The 27,266-nt window shown below is 48.9% G+C and overlaps 10 protein-coding genes across 10 annotated transcripts; 7 read left to right on the top strand and 3 right to left on the bottom strand.

Annotated features, from left to right (window-relative positions):
• Nucleotides 1-508: 508 nt before the first annotated feature.
• GIQ15_00141 (pre-mRNA-splicing factor cwc21) lies at nucleotides 509-1,252 on the top strand (the record flags this gene model as incomplete). Its single annotated transcript, XM_033547558.1, has 1 exon — nucleotides 509-1,252. The coding sequence occupies one exon, from the start codon at nucleotides 509-511 to the stop codon at nucleotides 1,250-1,252; it is 744 nt and encodes a 247-aa protein (XP_033408509.1).
• Nucleotides 1,253-1,561: 309 nt separating this feature from the next.
• Nucleotides 1,562-5,154, bottom strand: GIQ15_00140 (Ecm16p; the record flags this gene model as incomplete). The annotated part of the gene is made up of 2 exons (XM_033547557.1): nucleotides 1,562-4,894; nucleotides 4,948-5,154. The coding sequence occupies 2 exons, from the start codon at nucleotides 5,152-5,154 to the stop codon at nucleotides 1,562-1,564; spliced, it is 3,540 nt and encodes a 1,179-aa protein (XP_033408508.1).
• Nucleotides 5,155-5,407: 253 nt separating this feature from the next.
• GIQ15_00139 (uncharacterized protein) lies at nucleotides 5,408-5,943 on the top strand (the record flags this gene model as incomplete). The annotated part of the gene is made up of 2 exons (XM_033547556.1): nucleotides 5,408-5,599; nucleotides 5,653-5,943. 2 exons carry the CDS (start codon nucleotides 5,408-5,410, stop codon nucleotides 5,941-5,943), a joined length of 483 nt encoding a protein of 160 aa, XP_033408507.1.
• Nucleotides 5,944-7,115: 1,172 nt separating this feature from the next.
• Nucleotides 7,116-12,499, top strand: GIQ15_00138 (uncharacterized protein; the record flags this gene model as incomplete). Its single annotated transcript, XM_033547555.1, has 14 exons — nucleotides 7,116-7,500; nucleotides 7,567-7,671; nucleotides 7,724-7,963; nucleotides 8,085-8,165; nucleotides 8,235-8,346; nucleotides 8,401-8,530; nucleotides 8,588-8,815; nucleotides 8,872-9,068; nucleotides 9,585-10,377; nucleotides 10,471-10,581; nucleotides 10,658-10,675; nucleotides 10,734-10,849; nucleotides 10,903-11,546; nucleotides 11,610-12,499. 14 exons carry the CDS (start codon nucleotides 7,116-7,118, stop codon nucleotides 12,497-12,499), a joined length of 4,050 nt encoding a protein of 1,349 aa, XP_033408506.1.
• A 2,188-nt stretch (nucleotides 12,500-14,687) lies between these two features.
• GIQ15_00137 (derlin-2) lies at nucleotides 14,688-15,509 on the top strand (the record flags this gene model as incomplete). Its single annotated transcript, XM_033547554.1, has 2 exons — nucleotides 14,688-14,876; nucleotides 14,955-15,509. 2 exons carry the CDS (start codon nucleotides 14,688-14,690, stop codon nucleotides 15,507-15,509), a joined length of 744 nt encoding a protein of 247 aa, XP_033408505.1.
• An 860-nt stretch (nucleotides 15,510-16,369) lies between these two features.
• On the bottom strand, nucleotides 16,370-18,908 carry GIQ15_00136 (transmembrane 9 superfamily protein member 4; the record flags this gene model as incomplete). Its single annotated transcript, XM_033547553.1, has 6 exons — nucleotides 16,370-16,388; nucleotides 16,454-16,674; nucleotides 16,726-17,178; nucleotides 17,244-18,583; nucleotides 18,634-18,808; nucleotides 18,858-18,908. The coding sequence occupies 6 exons, from the start codon at nucleotides 18,906-18,908 to the stop codon at nucleotides 16,370-16,372; spliced, it is 2,259 nt and encodes a 752-aa protein (XP_033408504.1).
• Nucleotides 18,909-19,098: 190 nt separating this feature from the next.
• On the top strand, nucleotides 19,099-19,449 carry GIQ15_00135 (uncharacterized protein; the record flags this gene model as incomplete). The annotated part of the gene is made up of 1 exon (XM_033547552.1): nucleotides 19,099-19,449. One exon carries the CDS (start codon nucleotides 19,099-19,101, stop codon nucleotides 19,447-19,449), a length of 351 nt encoding a protein of 116 aa, XP_033408503.1.
• Nucleotides 19,450-19,561: 112 nt separating this feature from the next.
• Nucleotides 19,562-20,935, bottom strand: GIQ15_00134 (deubiquitination-protection protein dph1; the record flags this gene model as incomplete). The annotated part of the gene is made up of 2 exons (XM_033547551.1): nucleotides 19,562-20,395; nucleotides 20,456-20,935. 2 exons carry the CDS (start codon nucleotides 20,933-20,935, stop codon nucleotides 19,562-19,564), a joined length of 1,314 nt encoding a protein of 437 aa, XP_033408502.1.
• A 409-nt stretch (nucleotides 20,936-21,344) lies between these two features.
• On the top strand, nucleotides 21,345-25,364 carry GIQ15_00133 (pre-mRNA-splicing factor rse1; the record flags this gene model as incomplete). The annotated part of the gene is made up of 4 exons (XM_033547550.1): nucleotides 21,345-21,588; nucleotides 21,714-23,787; nucleotides 23,990-25,274; nucleotides 25,338-25,364. The coding sequence occupies 4 exons, from the start codon at nucleotides 21,345-21,347 to the stop codon at nucleotides 25,362-25,364; spliced, it is 3,630 nt and encodes a 1,209-aa protein (XP_033408501.1).
• A 699-nt stretch (nucleotides 25,365-26,063) lies between these two features.
• On the top strand, nucleotides 26,064-27,193 carry GIQ15_00132 (nitrilase 3; the record flags this gene model as incomplete). The annotated part of the gene is made up of 2 exons (XM_033547549.1): nucleotides 26,064-26,411; nucleotides 26,630-27,193. 2 exons carry the CDS (start codon nucleotides 26,064-26,066, stop codon nucleotides 27,191-27,193), a joined length of 912 nt encoding a protein of 303 aa, XP_033408500.1.
• Nucleotides 27,194-27,266: the final 73 nt, after the last annotated feature.

Below are 27,266 nucleotides of genomic sequence, written 5' to 3'. Positions count from 1 at the left end.
CTCATATGCTTATTTCCTCGTATGCTGGAGTTTCTCCCAGGAAAATACACCCAAGGCAGGCTTTTCAGTACTTTCGCTTACACTTTATCCTTAGGCTGGGTTTCATTTGTTGGATATACTGATATTTTTAATAACCCATTCTCTTGTATAATAAGAATAGAGGCTAATGGTCGTGTGGTGTCTATATCAAGTCATGTTTCTTAAAAATCTTTGCTGGCGCATAAATCTCCATCTCACGTGATAAGTTATCATGCCAAGCCTGTTCATATCTTGATGAGCGAAAGCTTCTCGAGCTTCAAGATAATCAAGCGACAAGCCCAGCACGACAGTGAGGCCACCGACAACCCATATTTTGAGCAATAACCTGACTAAATCCTCAGCATATACCATCCTGAACTAGCGGTTGCTTTCCTGGTTTCTTTTAGGCCACCTCACGATCAGAGTTGCGCCGCTTCTTATCGTCTGTCTAACAAATATCACTACTATACCTGCCTCCCAACATACGGGAATGAGTTCAAACGTCGGTCTTACCACCCCTCGTGGGAGTGGCACGTCGGGTTATGTTCAGCGCAATCTATCACTCCTAAAACCTCGCGATCCAAGCTACGGAGCCCCGACGGCATCATACGGGGAGAACGGCCACAGTGATGCAGGCTTTAAGCAAAGGCAACCGGACAAACAGATTCTCGAGCACGACCGGAGAAGAGCCATTGAAGTCCAAATCATAGAAGAAAGAGATAGGCTTGAAGAGGAAAACGAGAAGATTGCTGAGGAGAATAAGAAACATGCTACAGGGAGTAAGAAAGATTTAGAGCAAGATAGCGACAGCAAGGAGACGCGGACAAAGAGAGTTGAGTTGTCAGAAGAAGAGATAGAAGAGAGGCTTGATAAACTTCGTGCGGAATTAACGAAGGAATTGGAGGATGAGATGGCGGGTAGGCATCGACCAGGACCTTCTCGAGACGCGAGACACAGAGATCATTCTGGCTATGAACCATATCCGTCAAGAGGGCAGCGGAAATCAAATGGCCATGATGAGAAAGGTGGTTATAAAGGTCGCAAACAGTTTAAAACCTACCAAGTTCACGAGCAAGCGGAGGCCAAAATTGAAGAAAGCGAGAGGTTACGAAAGGCACTGGGGATACGGGGAGAGGGGGAACAGTCGCCTTGGGATTCCGGTCGTCAAGGAGACCAGGATAGGGGAGGCAGGGATAGATATAATGATGGGAGAGACTCTGGTCGACGGTGGTAAATGTCTGGCTAGTGGTGTTGCTTTTTGATTGATACCATATTGCATGTTACATTGATGGTTATTTCTTGTACGAGCTGCTACTGGCATTTTTGGCCCGGAGTATTGGTGTTTGGTGGCCCTGGTATTTGCAACGTCGAACGTGAAAGTTTTGTTCTCGCTTGGGAGACACTGATATTTTGATATTGATACAAGACATTATATTCATCCCTTTGAATCCATATATCAAAGAAAGTGCTCCTAATGCGCAGACGTGGGAATAACTAACCCTCTAATGGGACGGTATATATCAAAGGAAGAGCATATTCTCCACTATTGAATGAAGCGGTCAATGATCCATCCACGCTTTTTATCTTTTATTTGGATGACCTTTTTAGCTGGTAGCGGCCAGCCAGTGCTGCCCGATTCCCCAACAAGTGAAGGAATCACCCAGCATTCTCGCTTTTCTGGCGAACCACCCAAAGACTCTATCTTCCCAATTGGTTTTCCATAATCAATTAATGGCGTGCCCTGTGCGAGGGCAGAGAGCTGAAGCCCGCTCACAGTCGTCAATGGGAACATACGCACTTTCGGGTTATCACCTACATGCGATGCCGTAGACCGTTGAAGATGGGAATATACGACATACTGTGGGAGTTCGTTTAACGATAGTTTAGCGAGGGTAGAGGAAGGGTGTATATAAACAGCCCTGTCTTCTAACTCAGAGGAATAACTGTCGCGTGATGGAAATAGCGTCAGATATGGCACATCGATGGCTCTTCGTGGTTTTCTGGCCATTTCAGGGCGGACAGGAGCTGCATCTGCACGGATAGCAATTTGGTCGATGAATCCCGCGGCCGTTATCTGCTTCAAAGCCTGTATCTGCTTTTCAGATGGTTCACGCAAGCGAGGTTCGAACTGGCCTAGCAAGTTGGGGTTGTTAATCCGAACTAGATTAGAGATTTGGCGGCGTAGCTGTGACGCTTCTTTCATCGCGTTCGGGCGAAGGAACATTTCCGAGCAAAATTGATCACCATCTGGAGCATATGCATACGCGCAAACAGCCGTGAGGAACTTCATTGCGTCTGACTTTTCGTCATGTTTGCTGAAGATCCTTTGCGCTCTGTGATAATCTTTTCTGCGCTGTTCCCTGGCATCATCTTCGAGTCGATCTGCATTGGTGTATACTTTATCCTCCTCCTCGTCATCATCAGCGCCCTTAGGTCTCGTAGGGTTCAGATCAAGTTGATTTTCTTGCATGAACACCTCCGATACGGAGAGTGCGGAGACAAGAGCAATGGTGTAGGGCATGCAGCCATGTTGATGGCCGATATGTAGCATTTTGCCGAATCGAGGACTCAGGGGGAATAGTGTGAGATGTCGACCAGCATCTGTAACTTGTCCGTCTGCAGATAAAGCCGCCAAATTTTTAAGAAGGCGTTCTGCTTTTGCAAGTCCAACACGATCTGGAGGCGTAGGGAAAGGGAAATTAATGATACGGTGAAGACCCATATGTTTCATTTGCAGAACAACACCTTCGATTGGCGTGCGGAGTATCTCTGGCTCTGTGTGCTCTGCGAATGAGTCTTCGTATATTGCTGATGAGTAGAGTCTATAACAATGGCCAGGTCCCGTACGTCCAGCACGTCCAGCACGCTGGCTAGCGCTCGCCTTACTGATCCACCCAATTGGGAAACTCTGGACACCTGTTGACAGATCATATTGCTTCTCTTTGGACCGTCCGCAGTCAAAGACGTACCTGATTCCCGGTATAGTCAAACTGGTCTCAGCAACATTCGTAGCAAGTACTATAAGTCGAGAGCCTTCGGGGACTGGCTCAAAAATTCGGAGCTGCTCCTTTGTGGGCAGTTGAGAGTATAGAGGGAGAATATGTACGGATGTCTTTGAATCCACGGCACCTTCTTCCTCGTCAAATTCATCGTCCTCTTCGTCATCATCCATACCTTTGATGCTAATATCGCTATCATAGTCATCCTCACCATCAAACGCAGTAGCGGACTGGCCGCCACGGCCGAAGTCAATGTCGTCAGCTTCCAACGAAGTTTCAGATGGCTTTATTTGAACCTTGCCTTGGGAGTGACCAGAAGTTTGTGTAGATTTTAACGCAGCTTTGAGACGTTTTGAGAGGTCCTTTATTTCGCTTTGTCCCGTGAGAAAGACAAGGAAACCACCAGGCGGTAGTTTGCGGTGGCCTCTGCAAATTTTCCGAAACGATTCTTCAACATAATCTCGATGGGTACGGCGGGAAAAGTGTATGGTGACAGGATATTGCCGACCTTCTGCTTGAACTAGGGGCGGGGTTCCGCTGCGGAAGAGGTTGGGATTTCGAAGGAAATCAGAAGTCCGTAAGGTGGCAGACATAATAACTAGTTTTAGCGGTTTGATCGAAGAGTTTTCTGCATTCATGGTTTTCCGTAGATCTACAATGCGGCTAACCATGCCTATTAGTAAATCAGTATTAACGCTCCTCTCGTGAGCTTCGTCAATGATGATTGTAGAATATTTCGAGAGCGAAAAGTCTTGTGCCACCTCTCTGATTAAGACACCGTCTGTCATGAATTTGATTGCAGTTTTAGGTGTAACCGAGGAATCAAATCGAATTTGATATGACACCCGGTCGGAATATTGCGCCAACTCGTCGCTCACTCGCTTTGCCATACTAACAGCAGCTACTCGTCTTGGCTGCGTAATGCCAATCATTCCAGGATTTGGGCTGTCGGGACTGCCATAGCCTGCTTCAAAAAGAAACTGAGGAAGCTGGGTGGTTTTGCCGCTTCCTGTGGCTCCCCATATCACCACACAAGGGTTGTTATGGATGGCTTCCATAATTTTCTGCTCCTCTCCAACGACCGGAAGATTTATCCGGGAAGCCTGGATATGTTCCGGTCTATCAATCTGAATAGAGAAAGCCTTCCTACTGGTGTCTCCGTTTGTAACCTTTAGTTCCTGAGGAAGTGGCTCCTCTTCATCGGCTGTATTTCTTGGTTTGAACCACTTGACTTCTTGTGGCGGGAGGGTGGGAGCAGTTGCATTTTCTTTAGGATTAAACCCGGCTGCTTCGTTAATTTGTTGTACGGCCCATGATTTAAAGGCAGACTGGCGAGGTTTGATTCTCTTCTCTGTTTCAGTGTCGCTATCAGACGATGAAGCTTCATTGTCTTCCTCCGAATTTGACGAAGATTCATCCTCTGACTCCTCTCCATTGCCAGTAGAGCTAGCCTGAGCCTCTTCTTGCTCATCCGAACTAGACTCCGAATCAAACCCTTCCCATGGCGGTTCGGGGACTTCAGCTGGCTTAACCTTTGGTGCCCTCTTCCGCCTTTTTATTATGGGACGTCCGTCATCGCCAATTTCCAAAGGCCTCTTTAGGCCACTCCCAATCGCAGGATTCACAGGCGTATCGCCATGCAGGTGAGCATTGGTGCGTGACGAAGGAAGGTCATCATCAGAGTCAGAGCTTTCGGGTCCTTCTTGTGACAAGGTTGGTGCAGTCTGCTTATCATCCAAAGTCTGCAATGGCTTCTTCGAGAGCGGTTTATTTGATCGCGCCAAATCACGAGAGCTTTTTAGCTGGCTTGTATCGATTTTCGAGCTCGCAAGTTTTTTGATAAGGGCCAAACTCTCGTCCTTTTTTAGTTTGGTGTCCTAGCGAAATAGTTAGCGGCCGCGGTGGAAAAAATCTCAGACAAGGCCCATACAATATATTTATCCAGTCGCTTTTGTTTCTTGCCAGAGATCTTTGACTGCTGAGCTCTCAATTCCTCCTTCAGCTTCCTCCTCTTCTCCTCCTTCTCCTCCTTGGATACTGGAGCTACCTCGGCAGCATTGGTATCTTGTGGTTGTTTCGGCTGGTTCTCCCTATCCCGAGCCTTGTGTTTCCGCTGTCGCGGAACAAATTTAGGCATGTTTATGCAGCAATTTACCAGCAGATCTAATAATTCTTCATCTTCCGCCCACTAAAAGATCGAGCTTGAACCAAAAAATTAAACAATTCTGCCACCAAAGGCGGTAAGGATAAGATAGTAAAGTGGGTCTATCATTAGCTAATCATACATGCAAAACATGCAAACATAATTTTTGTTCTTGAGCTTCCTTTTGGTCTTCTTTTGTCGTTGTCCTGGTTCTTTTTCCAAAGTTCTTGCACAGCGCGCGGTCAACATGTCGTCAAAATCGCAGGTCGAGATGGTGGACGTTGAGTCGTTAATCCCGAATTTGGGACATGCGCCATATCCTGGTTCCACGAAACAGGCTGCCGGTGTAGTCGGTGGGCAGCCGACGGATGTCATGGCTATCTCATTTCAAGACAAGATTCTAGTGACCGTGACGCAGAATGGACGCTTAGCACAATGGGTAAAGAAACCCCAGTGAATCGTTTTCTTCACAATGCCCTAATGCTTTTGCAGCTTCACGTCCCGCTAGACATCTCAGGCCCTACTGGTGGCTTTAATACACTCGCGAATCAGGAAGATGGCCTCCTCCCTCGGCCGGAATTCAATGCTACTCCTTTACTTGGTGGTCGATCTGGCGATTGGGAAGTTGTCGGTCAGCTTTATGCATGCCAAATTGCGACAGCTATAGCTGCAAAGTCCCCTGATGAGAAGAGATTGTTGGTCGTGGGACTTGGCCTAGAGACAGCCGACGTCGACCGGGATATATATCTAGGCATCGTCGATCTTGTTCTGGAATGCTTATGATCATACGAGATGTTGATGGCCATATGTGTAAAGAGCCCCGACAGGCTGCTAGGACGTCGGAAGTCCATTCCAACGCCAGTTCACTGCGTTGTTGAGATCGTTACTTCTCAATGGCTCACTTCAAGCCCAACGTACTCTAAATGATGAACGATAAATCTTACGACCAGCCACGGCCTCGGGATTAAGAACAGGCCGGGAATTCGTATCACGCTCAAGATAGAAATGAGATTTTATACTCAAAACCGATTCAGCACCCATATTCATAGCATCAGTGCATAGACAGCTAGAATTTTTTATATCCAAGCAGCATGAGTCGGTGAAACTGCCATACTGTTAGATCTTGTATTCTCGGTTCATGTACTCCCGAACCTATGCACCTATATAGATACCTGTGAAGAACTTCTCCATGCTATACTTTATCAAGGTATAAATCTATAAAATCCGGGGTGACTCACGTGACCTTCACGTGTGCGTGTGCCTGATCCGGCAATTCGGACTTTCGTGTTTCACCTTGTCGAATATATGTGCGAACAAAGTACAAAGGCGAACCTTTTCAACGGCTGCGGAGTACATGGAGTTTACTATGGTTGGCCGCATCGCGACTTGTTAGAGGCACATTATAGACTATGGACCTTGTGTCTCTAAAGTGTGGGGGTACAGGCCAGACAAAGCCGACTCCCCACTTGCAACACCTATTTCATTCATGGCCGACGTGCATAAAATGCTACCACTCAAATCAATATGGGGAAAAACGCAAAGATGAAATGGGCCTTTTCTTTGAAGAAAAGCTCAGCTCACCTTGCAACGGTTCTAGTAAACGGATGGCTTTTCAACGCACTCTTGACAGTATCTTCTTCTATCTCGGTCTCCGTTCGCCGGGCCATGCAGGGTACTGTATGCATTGCCGTTTTGTCCCAGAGTCTTCCAGCATTATGGCAGGCTAGTAGATCGCAAACTCAAAATGAGAGCCAATATCATCATCGGCTGTGGAGCTGACGCTTTTGCCGAGTATATATGGAACATATATGCCTCGGTAGAAGTATGGCTATCTTTGGTCAGGCCGCATTCTCTAACCCTTCTACTTTTATGCCTTCGGTCAATGGCCATTTTATTCGTCCTTGACAGGCAAATTTTTGAACCTGGCCGTATCAAGGTCAGACCCAGGGGTAAATATGACCATGAAGAATTTGACTCCAGTTGTCATTGGTGTGGGGGATATCAAAAATGGTTCAAGGAAACTCGAAGATGCAGTCGAACCGGCGGATTTAATGCTCAACGCTATCCACAAGGCAATTGTTGATACGGGGCTTTCCTTAGAAGCTTCCAGGGAGCTTCAATCTGGCATAGACAGCGTGAATGTCGTTGCTACTTGGACTTGGCGATATTTGGATCTCCCTACCCTCCTATCAGATAAGCTGGGTATTCAACCTCAACACAAGCTCTATAGCCATCATGGAGGTAACGCGCCTGGGAAATTATTCGACGATGCTGCTCGTCGCTTATCACAAGGGAAGAGCAAGATAGCGATAGTGACTGGAGGAGAGGCTTTGGCATCATGTACGTTTTGTCACTTTTCTAAGTAATCCATTTCTGGAGGCTTACTAATACTATGAGCATTGGAAGTGGATGCATTCTCCCGGGCAGGAAAACCTCCACCATCAAGTTGGACCAAACCGGCTGAGGGTGTCCCTGACGTGTTCCGGCCAAAGGGGCCAGGAAAGGAAGAGAGTCAGTATAGTAACCTGTCCACCTGGAAATACTTTACTAATACTTAATATAGACATTGGGACTATCCACTCCGTTGGGCTACCCCTGCATGTATATCCGCTGTACGAGAATGGCTTTAGAGCATATCGAAAGCAATCTATGCAGGAAAACGTTAAAGAGTCTGCTGAATTATATGCTGAATTCTCGCTGGTTGCAGAAAAGCAGCCTCTTGCTTGGAATTACGGGAAACCCGCAGAAACAGAGCTATCTCTGAGTACGATCACGGGAAGGAATAGGATGATCTGCTACCCTTGTATGTTGCGGTATTTAGAAATATCTCCAGTGACACCAGCTTACCCACTATCCAGATCCATTATTGATGAATGCATTTAATACCGTTAACTTGGCCGCGGCTTGCATTCTAACAACCACAGACAACGCTCGTCAACTTGGAGTACCAGAAGATCGATGGATCTACCCATTGGGCGGTGCGGGCACCGAGGATAGTGGCAACTGTACGCCAAATATTGCATGATTTCAAGCACTTATAAAGTTTAATCATACACTGACAAATGCCTGTCTAGTCTGGGAACGACCAAACTTTTACTCCAGCCCGTCGATATCCAGGTCTCTAGATGCAGCCTTACAGTCATCTGGACTTAGGAAAGAAGACGTGGACCTGTTTGACTTTTACTCGTAAGATATAATGGCCTATTGGTATGAGACATGGATGCTCATATTATTGAATAGATGTTTTCCAATCGTCCCCAAACTTGCTGCCCACCATCTAGGCCTACCTATTGTTAAAGGCTCTAAGCCTATCACTCTCCTGGGTGGATTGACATCCTTTGGGGGTGCAGGAAACAACTATTCTATGCATGTAAGCTAAATAGCTGTGAGGAAGAAAGTGGTAGAAAATCACTAATGGTAGATATAGGCGATTACGGAGATGGTACGGCAGCTCAGAAAAGCCACGGGAGCCCCCAGGCATGGCCTAATACTCGCAAATGGCGGCGTGATAAGCTATCAGCATGCCATCTGCCTTTCATCAAGCCGGAGGAAGGACGGTTCCCCTTATCCAACTGAAAGACCTCTCCCTGAAGTTGTGACCGATGTTGACATTCCGGTCGTTGATGCTGAAGCAGAGGGTGAAGCAGCAATTGAGGTAACCTCTATCCACTTTAGCTTACCGCTAGTTATCTCGTACTGACTTGAGCCTAGACCTATACTGTGGAGTTTAACCGTGATGGGAGCCCAATGTGCGCATATATCGTGGGCCTCTTGAGGAGCACGGATCACAGGTTTATTGCTAACCATGCTGATGACCGTACATTAGAGGAACTATCGAATACAAACAACGAACCTATTGGAAGGGTTGGATACGTTTTGAAAGATCCCGAGGAGAAGGGAAGGAACTTGTTTTCTCTAAGACCATACACTAAGCTCTGATAGAGCGCTAGCAACCTAGTCAATGGCTGATATCCTGCGAATCGATACCAACTAGAACACCCATTTTTGCTCGTAGGGCTTTTGACCACGCAAAAATCTGGGGCCCCTACATAAGCATCTACAATTCAAAAACCACCTCGCCTGCATAACATTGTAATGACCCCCTGTTTCGCCATCTATAAACCCCGAATAGATCTCATTATGTCTATAATGTGTCTATAATGTGTCTATAATGTATGAAATGGTGGTTATTTTTAAGTTAAAGCCGAGGAACGCAATCTAATTGCCAAGAACATGCCAAGCCTCTGCTTCAATACCATCACGTGATTATTCTCCTTGCTGGGTTCACGACGAGCGGAATTTATATCAAAGAAGCGCGACTTGGGAACGAGCATTCAGGGGATGAAGTGAGCGAGGTGTAGATTTCGTTTGTTGCGGAACCCGGCCCTATATCCGGGCTACTGGCTGTAAGCCATGGCTTATAGACAGAATGGCCAGTACCCGCTACCTCAGTCACCACAACAGTCCTTTCCGCCGCCAGCAACACCTCCGCAACAATCTTACCAGCAGTCTCCCCAGGCCTATCCGCAGGTCGTAATTCCGGCGTATACAGCTCATTTGGTGCAAAGCCAGCTGCTGCAGCCTCCGTTACGGCCGCACGACTTCGCCGCTCCCGCCCCTTCGCTATCTCAACCAATTCCTCCCCACTATTCCGCTCCGCCGCACGCGAGCTTCCAGTATGGAGGGCCTGTGGTGTCACCGGGCTCACCGTACGCGATGCCTAATCGACCTGTGAATGCCTATAACTCTCCGCATGCATTATACCCCGTCCCTCTACCACCTCGGCCCCAAACACAACCTCCACAATGTCACTCTCAGTCGATAGCTCCCCGGCAAGTTTCGCAGCCGATTTCTCCCCAGGTACAGACACACTCTTCGGCCCAAAGGTACCCGCAGCCAATGGTTCAAATGCCCTTGAAGGCACAGAGTGCTGGTCATACCCAGAAGGAATCCAAACCGTCGAGACCCCAATCGCAAACTCGACCTTCGCCGCAAGTAATGGGGTCGAAACCGTCATCCCAGCATAAAGATGGAGGGCATGAGAACGCGAAGCCACCTGTGGATTATCAGGTATTGCTTCTAGCGCTAGCTGATGAATACCTTGACGCTGCTCATAGCCAAGCTACTTTACTTGCGGTTTCCAGGGATCAGCGGGAAATGGAACAATATTACAAGCTGGTTGCCACAGGTTTACGGTGTATGGAGGCACTGTTAAAGGTTAGTCTTCCAGTTTGTCTTTAATCTAGGTGACCAAGTGACTTGGTGATAGAATGATAGCACTTTTCTGGGTATAAATGCTAACGTAAGTAGAACTGGAGGCTGGCTCCTCAAACAGAGGCTCTCGTCACACTGCGCTTCGCTAAGATATTGTATGAAGAGACGAATAATGATACCAAAGCTGAAACAATCTTGAGTAAAGGGGTATGTTGCCAGTTGTATATCTTTTTTTTCTTGATACCTTTACTATCTGCTTAGTACAAGGGCTAATTATCTATAGATTGACTTATGTGAAAGGGTGTGTGATCATATCGATATTAAGTCTAAAGAATTCGGCTTACCAGCTTATCGTATAGAATCGGATGTTTGATCTCAAGTACGGCATGCAGCAGCTACTCTGCCGGATATTATCCAAATCCAACCTGAAAGCCGCAATCAAAACCGTCGACGGCGTTATCCGTGATATTGAAGCGTGGGTTTTCCCCTATAGACGTTGAATCTTCATTTTTGATCTAACTAAAACAGGTATCGACATGTCGGCTGGGAATATGCCTTTCGCCTGTTACGAGTTTCAATTTCTCTATCCCCTTCTCCGCATCAAGACTTAGTTGGTGCTTTGCATAACCTTCAAAAAATATCCTCATTAGCGACATCCTACAGGGATAAGGCGATATCAGTGGTAGCAGCAGTTCTTGAGGCGTTGATTCATCTACAGCAGTCCACAATTGCGGATTCTATTGAACACGCACAACGAGCAATTGCTACTGCCAGAAGTCGTCAGCTTGACCCTGAAGTTCGCAATATACCCCAACTTAATTCAGTCATCCAAATGGTGGACATATGCTGTAGCATTCTCGAATACGATATCAACCAGTCTAGCCAAAAACTCAAAGAAATGCAACAGTCGATGGATCAGGATATCCATAATCCAAAGTGGAGGGATGATGGGTCATTCACTCTCCCGATGAGCGCTGGAACCATGGAATCAGCGTCGCCACGGGAGCATAGAAATGCTAGCCACACATTCGAATTAACCATGGGCTGGCTTCCAGAGCACGACCTCTACGCTCTCTGTTACTTCCTCAGCTCTATCACCCTGAGCGCAAAAAACTCGCAAGACGGCCACAAGGCAGAGAAGTATCTTCAGGAAGGCTTAGGGATGATGAAAGGTGGGCTACCCCTTAGTTACTATGTTCCTCTTACCTACCGTTGCCAATTAATTTGTGTTATAGCCAGTCTTGCATCTCCACAGGGGATCTCAGAATCGTTCATGTCATCGTCCTCCCGTATCCAATGGAGGAGGACCTTATATTGCAATATGCTCCTCCAGCAGGCTTTCCTCTCTTGTTCTCGGACAGAATGGCGATTAGCGAATAAGGTTCTCAAAGAAGTGAGAAATACTTTATCTGAGCTAGGGGAAATGGCAAACGACGATATAAAATGCCTGGCAGAATATGCCCGCGGTATCATTCACCAAGCAACTGGTGATATCGCGGCAGCAATGTCTATCTTCCGGCAGCCCATGTTTTCCCTGGCTCACATAAGCAATAAAGCCCCACGAAGCAGTCCTCATCGTGATACATCAATCCTAGCCAATTTGAACCTCGTACTTCTCTTACGAGATCCTTCGAAGGCTGACCATCCACTTGCCGTCGAAACTCTAAACGCTGTCGGGCCATACTGCCAGAGTAGCCCGAACAAATACATCCGAGCTGCGCATTCTCTCATAAGCGCAACCATACACACCGAATCCACTATCCAAACAAAACGTGATCTCCACCAGGCGCTGCAAGCTGCCACAGCGATTCAAAACAGTCAAATAACCTGCGTCGCATTAACTTTTATGAGTTGGAAATATTTCAGAGGGGTGGTTGGCGAACAATCCGAAAAGAGCGCGATGGCGGCTAGAGCCATGGCAAGAAAAGCAGATGACAAACTATGGATGAGCGTTACGGAGGACTTATTAGCCGAGACCTTAGACCGACAAGGGAAGTCGGGAGAAGCTCAGACGCTGAGAAACAAAGCAGATAAACAATTGGAGGCGTTACCGCCAGCGCTAAAGATGTCGAGAGGCGATGGGAATGGAAATGGAAATGGTAAATCTGGCGCTAATGGGAGATGAAGATGAGAGCTGTTCAAATATAATGTGATATATTATATCCGGTATGGCGTTGAAAGCATATTGCCTCGTTTTGGTGGTTTCTGATTTTATGGATTGGACGGTGCATATCGAAGAAGGAAGATGGACTCTAAATATTGAACCAGCATTCATTTTTACCTGTATAATGTATTTTAAGTTGTACCACCCCTTGTATATCTCTATCTAATATTGAATGGAGTGGATTGCTATGCATTTCTCCTAATATATTAACTAAGCTTCAGCATGCTAATAGACTAGATTTGAAAGGCTGTAGAGGGATACCTTGGTTAATAGTAACATGTATCTCAACTGAGTATATAGGAATGTACTTTTGACGAACAGAACATATATACGATTGGTTGAACTAATTATCTATATCCACATCGACGGTATATTACCATCAGGTGGACGCCATGCTAATGTCCTTCAGCAAAGCAAGCAGCTCTAGGTACAAACCAACAAAAATGCATAGAAGTATAAAGGGCTAAACCTTCAACAAGGGACCCCTTGGTTAAGACGCTGTAGGAATGCAAATAAACGAAAGCGCAGTAAGCCACCAAATAGCTACCAAATGTTCCAACTCCTTTTAGGGGTGAGGTTCTTCCGCCTACCCCCTTACCCGCCAAATAGACCGGGCCCCAAACTCCAGAAAACAGGGTAGCTGAATATGCATATACAGAAGAAGAATAAGTAAAATCAAAGATAAAACAAGCAATGCATGCAATAGGGGGAATCATAGGACGGAAAGGAAACAAGACGAAGATGAAATGTGCCTTTGTAGCCATCAGCCAAGACCACCCCAGGCACCTCTTATCCTTCGAGCTAGCTGGATATCTTTCTGCATGATGGTGACTCGTTTGGCATGTATGGCGCAGAGGTTTGTATCTTCAAAGAGGTGGATTAAAAAGGCTTCTGCTGCTTCTTGTAGAGCCTGTATTGCTTGTGATTGCCATCTTAGCTCCTGGCCTACGTCTGAGGGCAGAAGGTCCATGGCTATTTCACGGACAAGACGAGCAAATGGGAGTTTGAGGAGGAGTAGATCCCACGACTTTTGGTACCGGCGGATTTCCTTTAGCGCAACGGTTCCAGGACGATAGCGATGTTTGCGCTTTGCGGGTAGTGGATCGCCAGCTAGAGAATCTTTACGTTAACTAGGTGACCGTGAGAGTTGCGCATAGGCTGAGAAATCAACATACGCTGTATGTCTGAAGTCCTCGCGGCTGCTCTAGCCTTTGACTTTGTCACTCCTCCCCTTGAACCGGCATTTCCACCACTCGTCCTCCTGGCTACCGACGATGCTCCTGGCACTGTCTTGCCGCCTTTTTCTACTCTCGACGGCATCTCTAAGCTTCCGCCGACTTCGTTAACCGAGCTTGGTGGAATTCAATAGCTTCCTAGGATCGCGGGGTATAGACGACCTAGAAAATGATTCTAGGGGTCCGGTATAGGTTTGCGCGTGGCCTAACAGTTGTCTCTGGCTAGTACGGGCTCAATTGACTATATCTGATGAATTGTATGCGAAGTGCGTGCTCGATGCTGCAATATTTAAATATCGTGGCTCTGGGTTTGTTCCTCGAGGCGGGAGGGTATAAAACGCGAAATAGCCCGACAAAGTGTCTTCGAAGCAGCTGTCGAAATACGGAGTGATACTGAGAGTAAAGAGATAAGTCGAACAAAGACTCGCGGCTCCGGTGGCTGGTAAAGGGGAAAAGCAGACGAAGACGTCGAAGGAGTTTCGGTCTTCTCCCAGCCATCTCGAAATGGGAAAACGCGACAGAGGAAAAAGAAGCTCGCTGATTGGCCAAAGCTCACGCCAAGACATTTTCACGCGTTGGTCACGCGACATAGACGCTAACCTATATCAGGACTAGTCTACTGGGTCGGAATATTATTAAGCCGAACCCACGTGATGTCATATATACACGTGACAAGTAGTGATTATGTCATCTCGGCCAGATAAGCTCGAGCTCAAGTTCTCCTTGGCTTAAATACGTCAAGTTATCAAAACGTCCAGCTGGCTTCATCACCGTCAGTATATGGTCTGCGTTGCTCCTCTGCAAGTGCTCGGTTCCATGCGGCCTTCTTGCAACTGATATGCTAGGTGCATATCGCATCTGACACTCTTTATCTCTTGATAGATTTCTCTCCAACCGCGCATACGTATACAGCTATGGCGGCGATATGGGGCAACGCCGGACAGGGCGGGCAGTTCCCTCTAGAGCAGTGGTTTTTTGAGATGCCACCTTGCACGAGGTGGTGGACGGCTGCGACAGTGGCAACCTCTGTGCTGGTGCAATTGCATGTTCTCACGCCTTATCAATTATTCTACAGCTTCCGTTCGGTGTTTATCAAGTCGCAGGTGAGCTCCTCGCCCCCCGGCTATTACTTATCACTACGTCCTTCGGGTACAAGGTTTCTGACTGAGATGAATGAATAGTACTGGCGACTCATCACCACATTCCTTTACTTTGGCCCGTTAAACCTGGACCTGGTATTCCACGTCTTCTTCCTCCAACGGTACTCCCGGCTACTAGAAGAATCCGCCGGCCGCTCTCCTGCTTTTTTCTCCTGGCTACTCCTATACGCAACCTCGATACTACTCCTCGTTTCACCCTTCGTCTCGCTGCCATTCCTCGGCTCTTCTCTCTCATCTAGCCTGGTGTACATCTGGGGCCGACGGAATCCAGACACGAGACTAAGCTTTTTGGGCCTCCTCGTCTTTACAGCTCCATATCTCCCCTTTGTTCTCATGGCGTTTAGCTTGGTTGTGCATGGAACGATTCCAAAGGATGAAATCTGCGGGGTCGTGGTTGGACATATTTGGTATTACTTTACGGATGTGTATCCATCCATGTACGGAGGAGTTCGGCCCCTAGACCCTCCGGCTTGGTGGAGGCGATTGTTCGAGACAGACACCCAAAACCAACGAGCGACAGATGCAGCACATATAAACAATGACATTGCTGCCGTCGCCGCGCGGGAAGTGAGATGATCTACACGAAGGATACATCTCGCTATAGTTCCTGTTCACCTGGTATGGACATGCATGGCCAGGGGTCTTATCCCTTTCCAAATAAAGGACAGCCGCAACAGGCAAAACAAATTGCTCCTCGTTTCCGAAAAAAAGTCTTTGGCGAGGTGGGGATAGATGGTGCTACTTCTGTTTATTGCATTTTCTTTTTCTTGGGAACTACTTTACCACTCTGGGATACCCAAATTTAGTACATACGGCGTTCGGTTGGTTTTGCAATGCATATTTTATTCCGTTGATTTGTCTGCTTTATTCTGTCCCACCCCCACCCCCGCCTAGAATTTAAATTTGAGTCACATCGTTGTACCTGTTTTGCTGTATCGTTCTAAAAAAAAAGATAGAAGACCGGGTGGTATATCGGATTGTGAAGAATAAAGGGGTCTACCTAAACATAACTGTCGCCCAGGAACCCATTTCCATGGATATGAAGTTAGGGATAGACGAGTGTTGGTATCAACTATCTTGACATTCTAAAATACTAGAGCCTTCGAGTAAAAATAGGACAGAATGAAAGGAGCCAGAACGAACGAGCTTTTTCGAGTGGTACTAACACCTTAGCTGAGGGTTTGAGGGGGTAAAAAATTGGTATCAAAGAAGTGTTACAAAGGTTGACACGGAAGGGGATGGATAGTGGTGTATCACCTGAACGCTGGAACGCATCCGACATTAAACATTTAAGGTGCAAAGAAAAATTGAATGGGAGCGAAAGTGGCCCGTAACAGAAGGCATACAACGAAAGGTGTGAAAGGCTACCCATGTTGGTTGGACAAAAATAATACCCTACAGGTATGAAAGGAGTAGGCGGGAAGAGGAGAGTTTTGTCAATCAGCTTTGACAGAACTAGATATATCTATGTCAGCGAACTGAAATCAAACCCTAAAGCGAGAATAAGGGAGAGAACATACCTGTATATCCGCCGTACAAATCCATACGCTGCCAGGAACCCTACTGTGCCGGTTAATAAGCCATATACGGCGCAGCCGAGGAAACTGTAGCTGAAGAATAGAAGACTCGAAATGAATCCGCGGATATGTAACTTGGTGAAAAAGTACCATATGCAGTACAGGAAGACCCAGACTGCACTGCTTCCGCCGACCATAAAGCTGTGCCACCACCAACGATGGTTCTAAGTAAAGGAGTCAGTAGGAGAATGGTAGAAGGATGGAGTGTATCATACCTCCGCACAAAGCTGCCCGTAGGTTGTAATGATGGCCATTTCGGCAATTGAAGCAAGCGACAGAGCACAGACTATACTCAGGTAGCCAAAGACGTAATAATATCCGGCTTTGTCCTGTAGCAGATTGCGGAATAGGAAGACCAGCTCCACAAACAAGACGGCAAACGGAACGAGGCCGGCAAGGAGTATGCCCCTAACCGTGCCTGAATACCACGGCTGCACTGGAACCTGTCGTGGAATGGCGTTTGTACGCGTCGGATGGCTCCAGGGCTTCGCTCTCTCGTAGCCGTACCAGCTTCCAGCATATACAAGTGGGACTTGGATAAGCAGCCAGAGGGTGAGGAGGCCTACCAGCGTGCCAAACGGAAGAGCTGTACTAGATGCTTGGGCCCAGACGAAGAGATTTAGAACGAAGATCAGGGAAAACACGAGGCCAGGGAACAGGAGTGCTGTCTATAAGGAGTGTTAGTAAAAAGGATCATGCATCTTTAAAGGGGAGAACCTGGGGGCTCTCCTACTATGAACGTGTTCTTCCTCCAATTCTGTCCACCACATGTTCGATATAGCCGGGCAGAAAAGTATCCAGAGAATACTCCAGCGAAAATGAATAGGCCAACACCAACGCTGATGAAGCCGCCTCTGAAACTCGGGTTTAGCACTCCTAGGCAGCTCAAGGACAGCAACCCGATCGCCATGAATAGGAGCTGCATCCCTGACCCAACGAACGGTGCGAGGAGACCGCTATAGGCCGGTGTCCTGAAGACATCACCATGGAGTCGTTTCCAGGACGCAGCCTCCTCAAAGTCATCCTCAGACGAGAGGTCCTCGTCCGAGAGATCGCCATTATCAAGCAGGCCGTTAGACGACTTCTCGTCCTGCGCCGGCGAGGTGCTACTGGGTTTGCGAGATCGCAGCCTTGCTTTGCCGTCTTCTAGCGAACCGTCACCTCGGCCTTTGGCGTCTCCATAAACCGTACGGCGCCAGATGACCAGCACCGTGATGCTGAGAATACCGGATATGACCAAGGAGTTCAAAAGGGACAGCCAGTGTGTTGCCGTACCGTCCTGTTGGCTGTATAGATACAGGTCCCATCTATTAGCCCACTCAACGTTATCCTCCTTTTTAAAGAAGACCGAATAGGTGTAAGGGATCGATAGCGTTGCTCCATCGTCGACCTCGTCATCTTCCTCTGGGAGGTAAGAAGAGCCAGGATACTGCTGAGCCAGCCTCGTGTTGTTTGGTTGCAGGTATAGATCAAACCCGTTATGGTGGGTATGTACGTCCTTGGGACAGCCATCCTGCTTCCTGTCGTCTCTATTTATGCTCTTGGGATAAATCTCAAAGCCGACGATGACCTTGCGCCCATCTCCGCGCGGCGCGTCCCTCCACCGAATAACAAAGGTAAAGTGATTGTGAATAAAGTACGCCGGCTTCCTGCTGGCCGACGACAGCGCCTGGTATCCCAGTTTGAAGCCGGTGGTATAGTACTTTTTCGTCTTGTCGACGGTCGTGAAGCTGGTCGCGCCAGGGAGGTTATCGACGATCCACTCCGCAACGAAGCCGTCAGATATCAACCGCTTCGCCCACTTGACGTGTTTGCGTCCGATCTCACGAGTGCATAGCGGCTTGCAGGCGACGTTCTGTCCCATGGCCAGCTCAAAATCAGAGACGACGATGCGGTCACCCCGTAGGATCTCGCCCAGGTTGAGAGAGACACTCTGGCCGCCGAGCTTGCCGGTAGACGGACAGGCGAACGGGAGATCAGAGTAGGCATACTGAAGCTGCGAACTGTCTGAGAAGATCTTGTTCACCAGCACAGGGATTCTCTGGCCATCCTGATATGTATCGATAGAGTATCCTGTGTCTCCCGTCAGCGTCTGTCACTCGCATAGCTATAAACATACCTACCGGGTACGTAGAAAGCCGTGGCCTGCGAGAAGAGAAGTAAAAACGAGAGTAGATACGCCGGCATCTTGAAGTCCATCTCGAGCTTCACATCGACTACATCCGCCGCAAGCGAGACGATGCACCCTGTTAACGAAGGACGAAGCCGCGTGGACTTGCTAGGGAACTCTTCCGCGAGCTGGAATAGTTACAGAGCCGAGTCAACGAGCGAATGGACAAGGGAAGACGAGATCGAGCGGTCGCCAGATCCAGGATGAAACCCGCGGCGGGTGAAACATCGATGTGCGACCAGGACGGAGAGATATCTTAACCGCCATGCGACTTGGAGATGCGACTTGGAAGCCGCAGACAGCAGGACAGCTCTATATCTATACATTTACACTACATCTACACTACATTTACACTATATCTACATCTCTATCTTAACTGTGAGAAGATACCGTTAACTGTTCATCTTGTTGACTAAAAATGCCCACCGCGTCTGCGCTCTCCATCTACGCCTTCGCCGCTACATCCTTCATCTTCGGGGCCTCAAACCTCCTCTGGCCACTTGCGGCGCTGGAGTCGTTCGGTCTTCCAGCTGCAGCCCTTCCGCCGGTGCAGGGAAACGGATTGGCGGCCGTGGCCATGGGGATATACTACTCTCTGGCAGCCTACCAGCGCAACCGAGCCTTCATGGTGCTTACAGTGCCGATGCGTCTGCTTACGGCGTCCGTCTTCTGGGGGTACGGGGGAGTCTGGAGGCTCGGGGCCTGGTGGGAAGGGGGTGGTGCGGTGCTGACGGCGGCAGCATTGCTGTGGGAGAGAAGCTACATATAAGAGAAGAGATGAAGAGATGAAGGACTACCGATGTTAAAGTGATAAGATGATGAGAGGAAGAAATGCATTAATAGGCTTTACATCGTGGAATTCGTTGCTCGAAATACATAAATCATGGACTGTTCAGAAGGTGTTCGATCGCGCCCTGGACGCTGCCTCCAGACCGCCGTAAGGCTTCAACGTTTCTATCAAAATCAAAAAACCCCATGTCGTTCAGCTGCCGAAGCTGGTCTGCGTATCGCTCCTCTGGTGGACGGGTGTCCGCCGGCTGAGCTGGCTGGCCGCCGCCAAACATGGAATGTAGCGGGCTGTTTGCCTCTCCTCCGGGGCCACCCATAGCCTGCATAAGCTGAGAAAATAGAGCTGGGTTCTGCATGAACGGGTTCTGGGCGTGCTGTCCCTGGCCGTTGGGGTTTGGCTGGTGGCCGAATATCGCCGGGTTGAATAGAGAGGCGAACGGGTTTGGCTGTTGCTGTTGATTTGATCCAGCGGCGCCTTGTGCTGCCGGTGGTTGCATCCCGCCCAGGAACGAGGCGAACGGGTTCCCGCCAGCACCGGCACCGGCGCCAGGCATGCCGAGGAAAGGGTTGAACGGCGGGGGCTGGGTTCCTGTATTTTGGTTCCCGGCTGCGTCCTGGTTCTCGCCTTCGCGCTGGGTGGTGTTGGTGACGCCTGGTGCAGGGAAGGCAGACTGTCCGCCACCGCCCTGGCCCATGGCTCTCTGCATCTGTGTCATGTACCGTAACATGTTCGGGTCTGTGAGCATTCTCCGGAACTCTGGAGACTGCAGCATCTGTCGGGCGTTGGGTACATCGCGGAGCATCGGATTCTGTTGTATCATCATATCAATGACCTGAGGGTTCTGGAGAGCTTCGTTCATCGTGGATTGGAATTGAGGGTTTTCCATCATGTTTAGGATCTGGTCTGGGTCGGGTAGAGGTCCCATCTGTAGACAATGTTAGTTACACTATGTACTTTGCACTCTGTCTGATATAGATATACATACTCCTCCGTCTGGACCAAACATGCCAGCACCGGGAAGCTGAGAGAAGCCGGCATATCTGGCTCCCGTCAGTCCAGCCAGCATGGAGTTCCCCGTACCGGCTGCGAGGTTGGTTGGGACACCAGCGGCCGGGGGAGCTGTTGTCGATGGAGTGTTCGTCCTGCTGGCGGTCTGGCCCTGCGCCTGCGAAGACGATGACCCAGACTGCTGACTCTGGCTGGCTGCAGAGCTCTTGACCAGATGGATCGTATGGCCTTCCTTGACCTTGTGAGAGGCGAGCGTATCGTTATCCTTCAGGACGCGCCCGGAGTAGATCAGCCGCTGGCGGTCTGCGGGGACATTCGCATACTCTGCGCCGGTGAGAATCTGCTTGATCTCGGCGATGGTCGACGACGGCTTCAGCGTGAGACTGTACTTTGGCTCTGCCGACGACTTGACGTGAAAAGTAAAGGGAGCATCCTCTCCTCCCGCGTTCTCCGCCATCTCGAGTTATCTGGCGGGGAGCTGTCTCGCCAACGAGGGCACTTCGTCTCTTGTCTAGCGTCCAGCTCGTAACGTTCCGTTGTTATTCTTATCGTCAACCTATGCTCTGTCTGTCTCTCTCTGTCTCTGTGATGTTATGCTGTATGCTGTATGCTGTATAAGTTGTATGTTGTACGTTGTAAGTTGTAGTTGTGATAGCTGCGGTCGGACTAGCGCCACCAGAGCCGAGTGGAACAGGAAAGAAACTTCTCCCAAACACACCACAAAACTTCACTTACACCAACATCACCACTACCACTATCGATATTAATATCACCAATGCCATCAGCGTGGTGAAGCTAGGCAATGGATTGTCTCTCATGAGTGGCTCCAATTAGTTCTGACAGCTGCACCGGTCGATTGAGCAGCCATGGCGACCACCTCGTCCATGTTCATGTACTCTCTCACCATCCAGCCTCCCACAGCTATCACACAGGCTATCCTGGGCCAGTTCTCAGGCACAAAGGAGCAGCAGATCGTCTCTGCCTCGGGATCGAAGCTCACAATCCACCGCACCGAGCCGTCGCAGGGCAAGGTCCAGACGCTCTTCTCCCAGGATGTGTTTGGCATCATCAGGTCGCTGGCCGCGTTCAGGCTCGCCGGAAGCAACAAAGGTATGTCTGAAGCTTTATATTCCCATTCGAGGCCAGTTAGTGATTTTTATAAAGCTCCTGGGGTAGGAAACACGCCGATCGGGGAGCAGTTTATGCGTGAGCTGTGCTGAGTATACGTTGCCTAGACTACATTATTATCGGCTCTGATTCCGGAAGAATCACCATCGTCGAGTATGTGCCTGCGCAAAACCGGTTCGACAGGATTCACCTCGAGACCTTTGGGAAATCAGGCATTCGACGCGTCGTTCCGGGCCAGTATCTTGCAGTCGACCCCAAGGGCAGAGCTTGCTTGATCGCGTCCGTGGAGAAGAACAAGCTAGTCTACGTTCTCAATCGAAATGCACAGGCTGAGCTCACCATATCGTCGCCGCTAGAGGCACACAGGCCGCAGACGCTGGTGTTCGCCCTCACCGCGCTCGATGTAGGCTACGAAAACCCTATTTTTGCGGCGCTGGAGGTCGAGTACACCGAGGTCGACCAGGACCCCACGGGACAGGCGTATGAAGACACGGAGAAGATGCTCGTGTATTACGAACTCGACCTTGGGTTGAATCACGTCGTCAGGAAATGGGCCGATCCGGTCGATCGTACGGCGTCCATGCTCTTCCAGGTGCCCGGAGGGGCTGATGGCCCGAGTGGTGTCCTCGTTTGTGCGGAGGATAACGTTGTTTACCGACATTCAAACCAGGATGCGTTCCGGGTTCCTATCCCCCGTAGGCGTGGCCCTACCGAAGACCCGGAGAGGAAGCGTTGCATTACCGCTGGAGTGATGCATAAAATGCGTGGAGCATTCTTCTTCCTGCTGCAGTCTGAGGACGGTGACCTGTTCAAGCTGACGATGGAAATGGTGGAGGACGAGAATGAACAGCCCACCGGCGAAGTAAAGAGGCTCAAGCTCAAGTACTTTGACACCGTTCCACTGGCGTCAAGCTTGTGTATTCTCAAAAGCGGTTTCTTGTTTGTCGCCAGCGAAACCGGCAACCAGCACTTCTACCAGTTCGAGAAGCTCGGAGACGATGACGACGAGATCGAATTTGCTAGCGACGACTGCTCCGCCGACCCTTCTGAACCCTTACCTCCTGCCTACTTCCGACCACGACCCGCAGAAAACTTGAACCTGGTAGAAAGCATCGGTTCTCTGAACCCGTTGATGTCTTGCTCCATCGCCAACCTAACAGAGGAGGATGCGCCTCAGCTATACACGCTGTGCGGCACTGGTGCTAGAAGTAGCTTCAGGACACTAAAGCACGGCCTTGAGGTTTCCGAGATTGTCGAGTCAGAGTTACCTAGTGTCCCGTCGGCGGTTTGGACTACAAAGCTGACCCGCAACGACCGTTACGATGCATACATTGTTCTCTCCTTCTCAAACGGCACTCTCGTTTTGAGCATTGGTGAGACCGTGGAGGAGGTCACTGATACTGGCTTCCTCTCATCTGCCCCGACGCTAGCGGTGCAGCAACTTGGAGAGGAGTCTCTCATCCAAGTTCATCCAAAGGGCATCCGACATATTCATGCAGACCAAAGAGTTAATGAGTGGCCGGCTCCACAACATCGATCTATCGTCGCTGCTACTACAAACGAGAGGCAGGTGGCGATCGCTCTGAGTTCAGGAGAGATTGTCTATTTCGAAATGGATACCGATGGCTCCCTTGCAGAATATGACGAGAAAAGACAAATGTCCGGCACTGTCACTTGTCTGAGCTTAGGAGAAGTTCCTGAGGGACGAGTGAGAAGCTCGTTCCTGGCTGTTGGATGCGACGATTCAACTGTCCGAATCCTCAGTCTTGATCCCGAGTCAACCCTCGAAAACAAATCAGTTCAAGCATTGACTTCTGCGCCATCTGCCCTTTCCATCATGTCAATGATCGATTCTACTTCGGGTGGCTCGACATTATATCTGCATATCGGACTGTACTCCGGAATCTACTTGCGTACCGTGCTCGATGAAGTTACCGGAGAACTGTCAGATACACGAACGCGATTCCTCGGCATCAAACCAGTCAAGCTGTTCAGCGTCTCTGTCAAAGAACAGAGAGCTGTCTTGGCCCTTAGCTCCCGGTCTTGGCTTGGATACTCCGACGTCCAGACGAAGAGTTTTACACTGACGCCCTTGAACTATGTCGGTCTCGAGTGGAGTTGGAACTTCTCCTCTGAACAGTGCGTTGAAGGCATGGTCGGAATCCAGGGCCAAAACCTACGGTACGTCAAAGTATTTTGTTTATTAATATACCCAGATTAGGTTTTTTTTTTTTGCATGATGATATTTGTGACTTACTCCGAAAGCCTGCATTGGCATGGGGATTGCACTATTTTTCCAATTGTTCCTACTGAGCAAAAATTTGTCAAGTTTTCTATTTACCCGTGGATTTTTAACTTTATGGACACTGACACGGTTGCATAGCATCTTCTCCATCGAGAAACTAGATAATAACCTCCTTCAAGAGTCAATACCTCTTTCTTACACCTCACGAAGCCTCGTTCGACACCCCGAATATCCGCTATTTTATGTTATCGGATCTGATAACAATGTCCTCTCACCCTCTACCAAAGCTAAACTCCTCAGTGATTCAACCGCAGTAAATGGCGATAATGCCGAACTGCCTCCAGAAGACTTTGGCTACCCCCGAGGCACCAACCACTGGGCTTCATGTATCCAAGTCGTCGACCCAATCGATGCCAAGGCAGTCATGTCCAAGGTTGAACTTGAAGATAATGAGGCTGCAGTGAGCATTGCGGCAGTGTCATTTGCAAGTCAAGAGGACGAAACTTTCTTGGTTGTAGGAACGGGTAAAGATATGGTTGTCAGTCCTCGTACCTTCACTTGTGGCTTCATTCACATCTACCGATTCCAAGAAGAAGGGACAGAGTTGGAGTTCATACACAAGACCAAGGTGGAAGAGCCGCCACTTGCACTCCTCGGCTTCCAAGGTCGTCTTCTCGCTGGAGTCGGTCCTGATTTGAGGATATACGATCTTGGAATGAAGCAGTTACTGCGAAAATGTCAAGCTCAAATAACACCGCGTGTGATTGTCGGGCTCCAGACTCAAGGAAGCCGAATTATTGTCAGTGATGTCCAGGAGAGTGTTACCTACGTGGTTTATAAATACCAGGAGAACAAACTCATCCCCTTTGCTGATGATATCATATCCCGCTGGACCACGTGCACAACGATGGTGGACTATGAGACCGTCGCTGGAGGTGATAAATTCGGTAACCTGTGGCTTCTCCGATGTCCCACGAAGGCATCTGAAGAGGCCGACGAAGACGGCTCTGGTGCTCATTTAATACACGAACGACAATATCTCCAGGGGGCACCTAACAGACTGAGCCTGGTTGCGCACTTCTATTCCCAAGACATACCCACAAGCATCCAGAAGACCCAGCTAGTTGCTGGTGGCCGTGATATCCTTGTTTGGACTGGTCTCCAAGGGACAGTTGGAATGTTCATTCCATTCGTCACCCGTGATGACGTTGATTTCTTCCAAAGCCTCGAGATGCAGCTTACATCGCAGAACCCTCCATTAGCCGGACGCGATCATCTCATATACAGAGGCTACTATGCTCCGTGCAAGGGCATCATCGACGGAGACCTGTGTGAGACTTACTTCCTTCTACCAAATGATAAAAAGCAAGCGATTGCAGGAGAGCTCGATCGGTCGGTGCGGGAGATCGAGCGCAAGATATCGGTGAGTATATTCTTCCACCCCATAGCGCAAGGCAGGGCACAATCTAACGTATTCATTCTACAGGACATGAGGACCAAGGTGGCTTACTAAATGCTTTAGCGGGACAATATTAATGAAATTTTCCATGCAGGGCGTCGGATTTGGGAACAGAGACGGTGCAAAGGGGTGTACAGTAACTCTCCATCAGTTTAATTCACATTCCGCCCCGATTTTTGCTGGCGGCAATCTTGTGCAGAGCTTCAACGAAAATTTTTAAATACAATTAATATTTACAGAAAGGGCTGCCTCAACAGCAAAGTAGGCTAGCTCTTGACATCAATCTGTGCGAAAGTGATCATAAATCAACACGTCTCTTGCCTCGCTCGGTCAGCATGTACCTCCAATCGTCTGATCTTGAGCTGGATGCATCCATCTTTCATCCTAGTGATGTTGGTGATTTGTATGAGACAAGATGAACCATTCAGTCGACGATCTTTGAGTACGGTCCCTTCCGATTACTTCACACGGAACTTGGAATCGTAATTTATCCGTCGGTACAATCATGCTCTTGTAGTTCGTCCTATATCTCTCGTAGGGGAACTTAATGCTCTATCTTCCACTTCATTCTGCTGCATCATACTTGGTGTTTTGCTCTACCCCACGCCGGCTATTCCTCGGTATAAATACTTAGAGCGGGGAGCTCAACTCTCTTAGATTATACAAAACAAGAATATATTCATCCCTCGCATCTCTTCTACCTCTAGGACAAATACAAATATTTCAACTCAAAAGGAGACAGACAGGATTAAGATGTCGCAGAAGCTCAAGGTCGCTATCGCGCAATGCCGTACTCGAGATACGCTCGCTGAGACTCTCGGTGCTCTAGAGCAGGTTACCACCAAGGCAGCAAGCCGCGGTGCCAACGTCCTGCTGTTCCCAGAGGGATATCTAGGAGGATACCCTAGAGGTTGTAACTTCGGGGCAGCAATTGGGTCTCGCAATGATACCGGGCGAGATCAATACCTTGAATATTATAAAGCTGCCGTCGACTTCGGCGATACTCCAGTGCCCAGCGGAGATGACTGGGTTGAAAGAAAGCTGCCTGTCGCCGAGGGGAAGAATTATAGAGGTGACGGGACTCGAGAGTTCCTTGAGCGGGTATCTAGAGAAACTGGTGTCCTGCTTGTTGTAGGGGCCATCGAGAGATGCGGTGGAAGCCTTTATTGTTCAGCAGTATATATTGACCCCAAGAATGGCATGTTAGGAAAAAGGAGAAAGGTCATGCCAGTGAGTCCTCATAAACGGCCTTGATAAGGTCTTATATTATCTATGGCGAGGTTATGGTGCAGGATGTATGCTAAGAACTTGTTATATAGACTGGCTCTGAGCGACTGGTTTGGGCCCAAGGGCCAGCATCAACTTTGAAAGCCGTCACTGCAGAGATCAATGGCGTCAAACTCACTCTTGCAGCGGCTATATGCTGGGAGAACTATATGCCATTGCTTCGACAGGCTATCTACCAGCAGAACGTTAATCTCTACCTCGCTCCCACGGCGGATGGCCGCGATACCTGGCTACCCCTGATGCAAACCATTGCCCTTGAGGGCCGCACCGTCGTCCTCAGTGTTAACCAGTGTTTAAAACGTAGCCAACTGCCTTCTTGGGTGACTAATGACATCAAACAGCCAGACCAGGATGGCTCCGATGACTCTATCGTCACCGGAGGAGGTGGCTGCATCATTAGTCCCTCTGGCAAGGTGTTGGCCGGCCCTATCTGGAATGTTACCGACGAAGACGAGGAGAGTCTGCAGGTAGTCGAGGTCGACTTTGATGATTGTGTAAGGGGCAGATTGGAGCTTGATGTCGCAGGGAGCTACTCGCGGAATGATGCATTTAAATTAACTGTCGAAGGGCTGGACTTGAACCCTCCACCACAATGAAGGGCCAATGTGTACGGATAGGTTCATTCTATTTTCGAACGTGAATTTTCATTCTATATGCACATGCTATGCT

Source organism: Arthroderma uncinatum (assembly GCF_011692745.1).
Source record: "Arthroderma uncinatum strain CBS 119779 chromosome Unknown scaffold1, whole genome shotgun sequence".
Classification (NCBI taxonomy): domain Eukaryota; kingdom Fungi; phylum Ascomycota; class Eurotiomycetes; order Onygenales; family Arthrodermataceae; genus Arthroderma; species Arthroderma uncinatum.
Note: the sequence above shows the minus strand (reverse complement) of the source record. Positions and strands in the feature narration are given on the sequence as shown.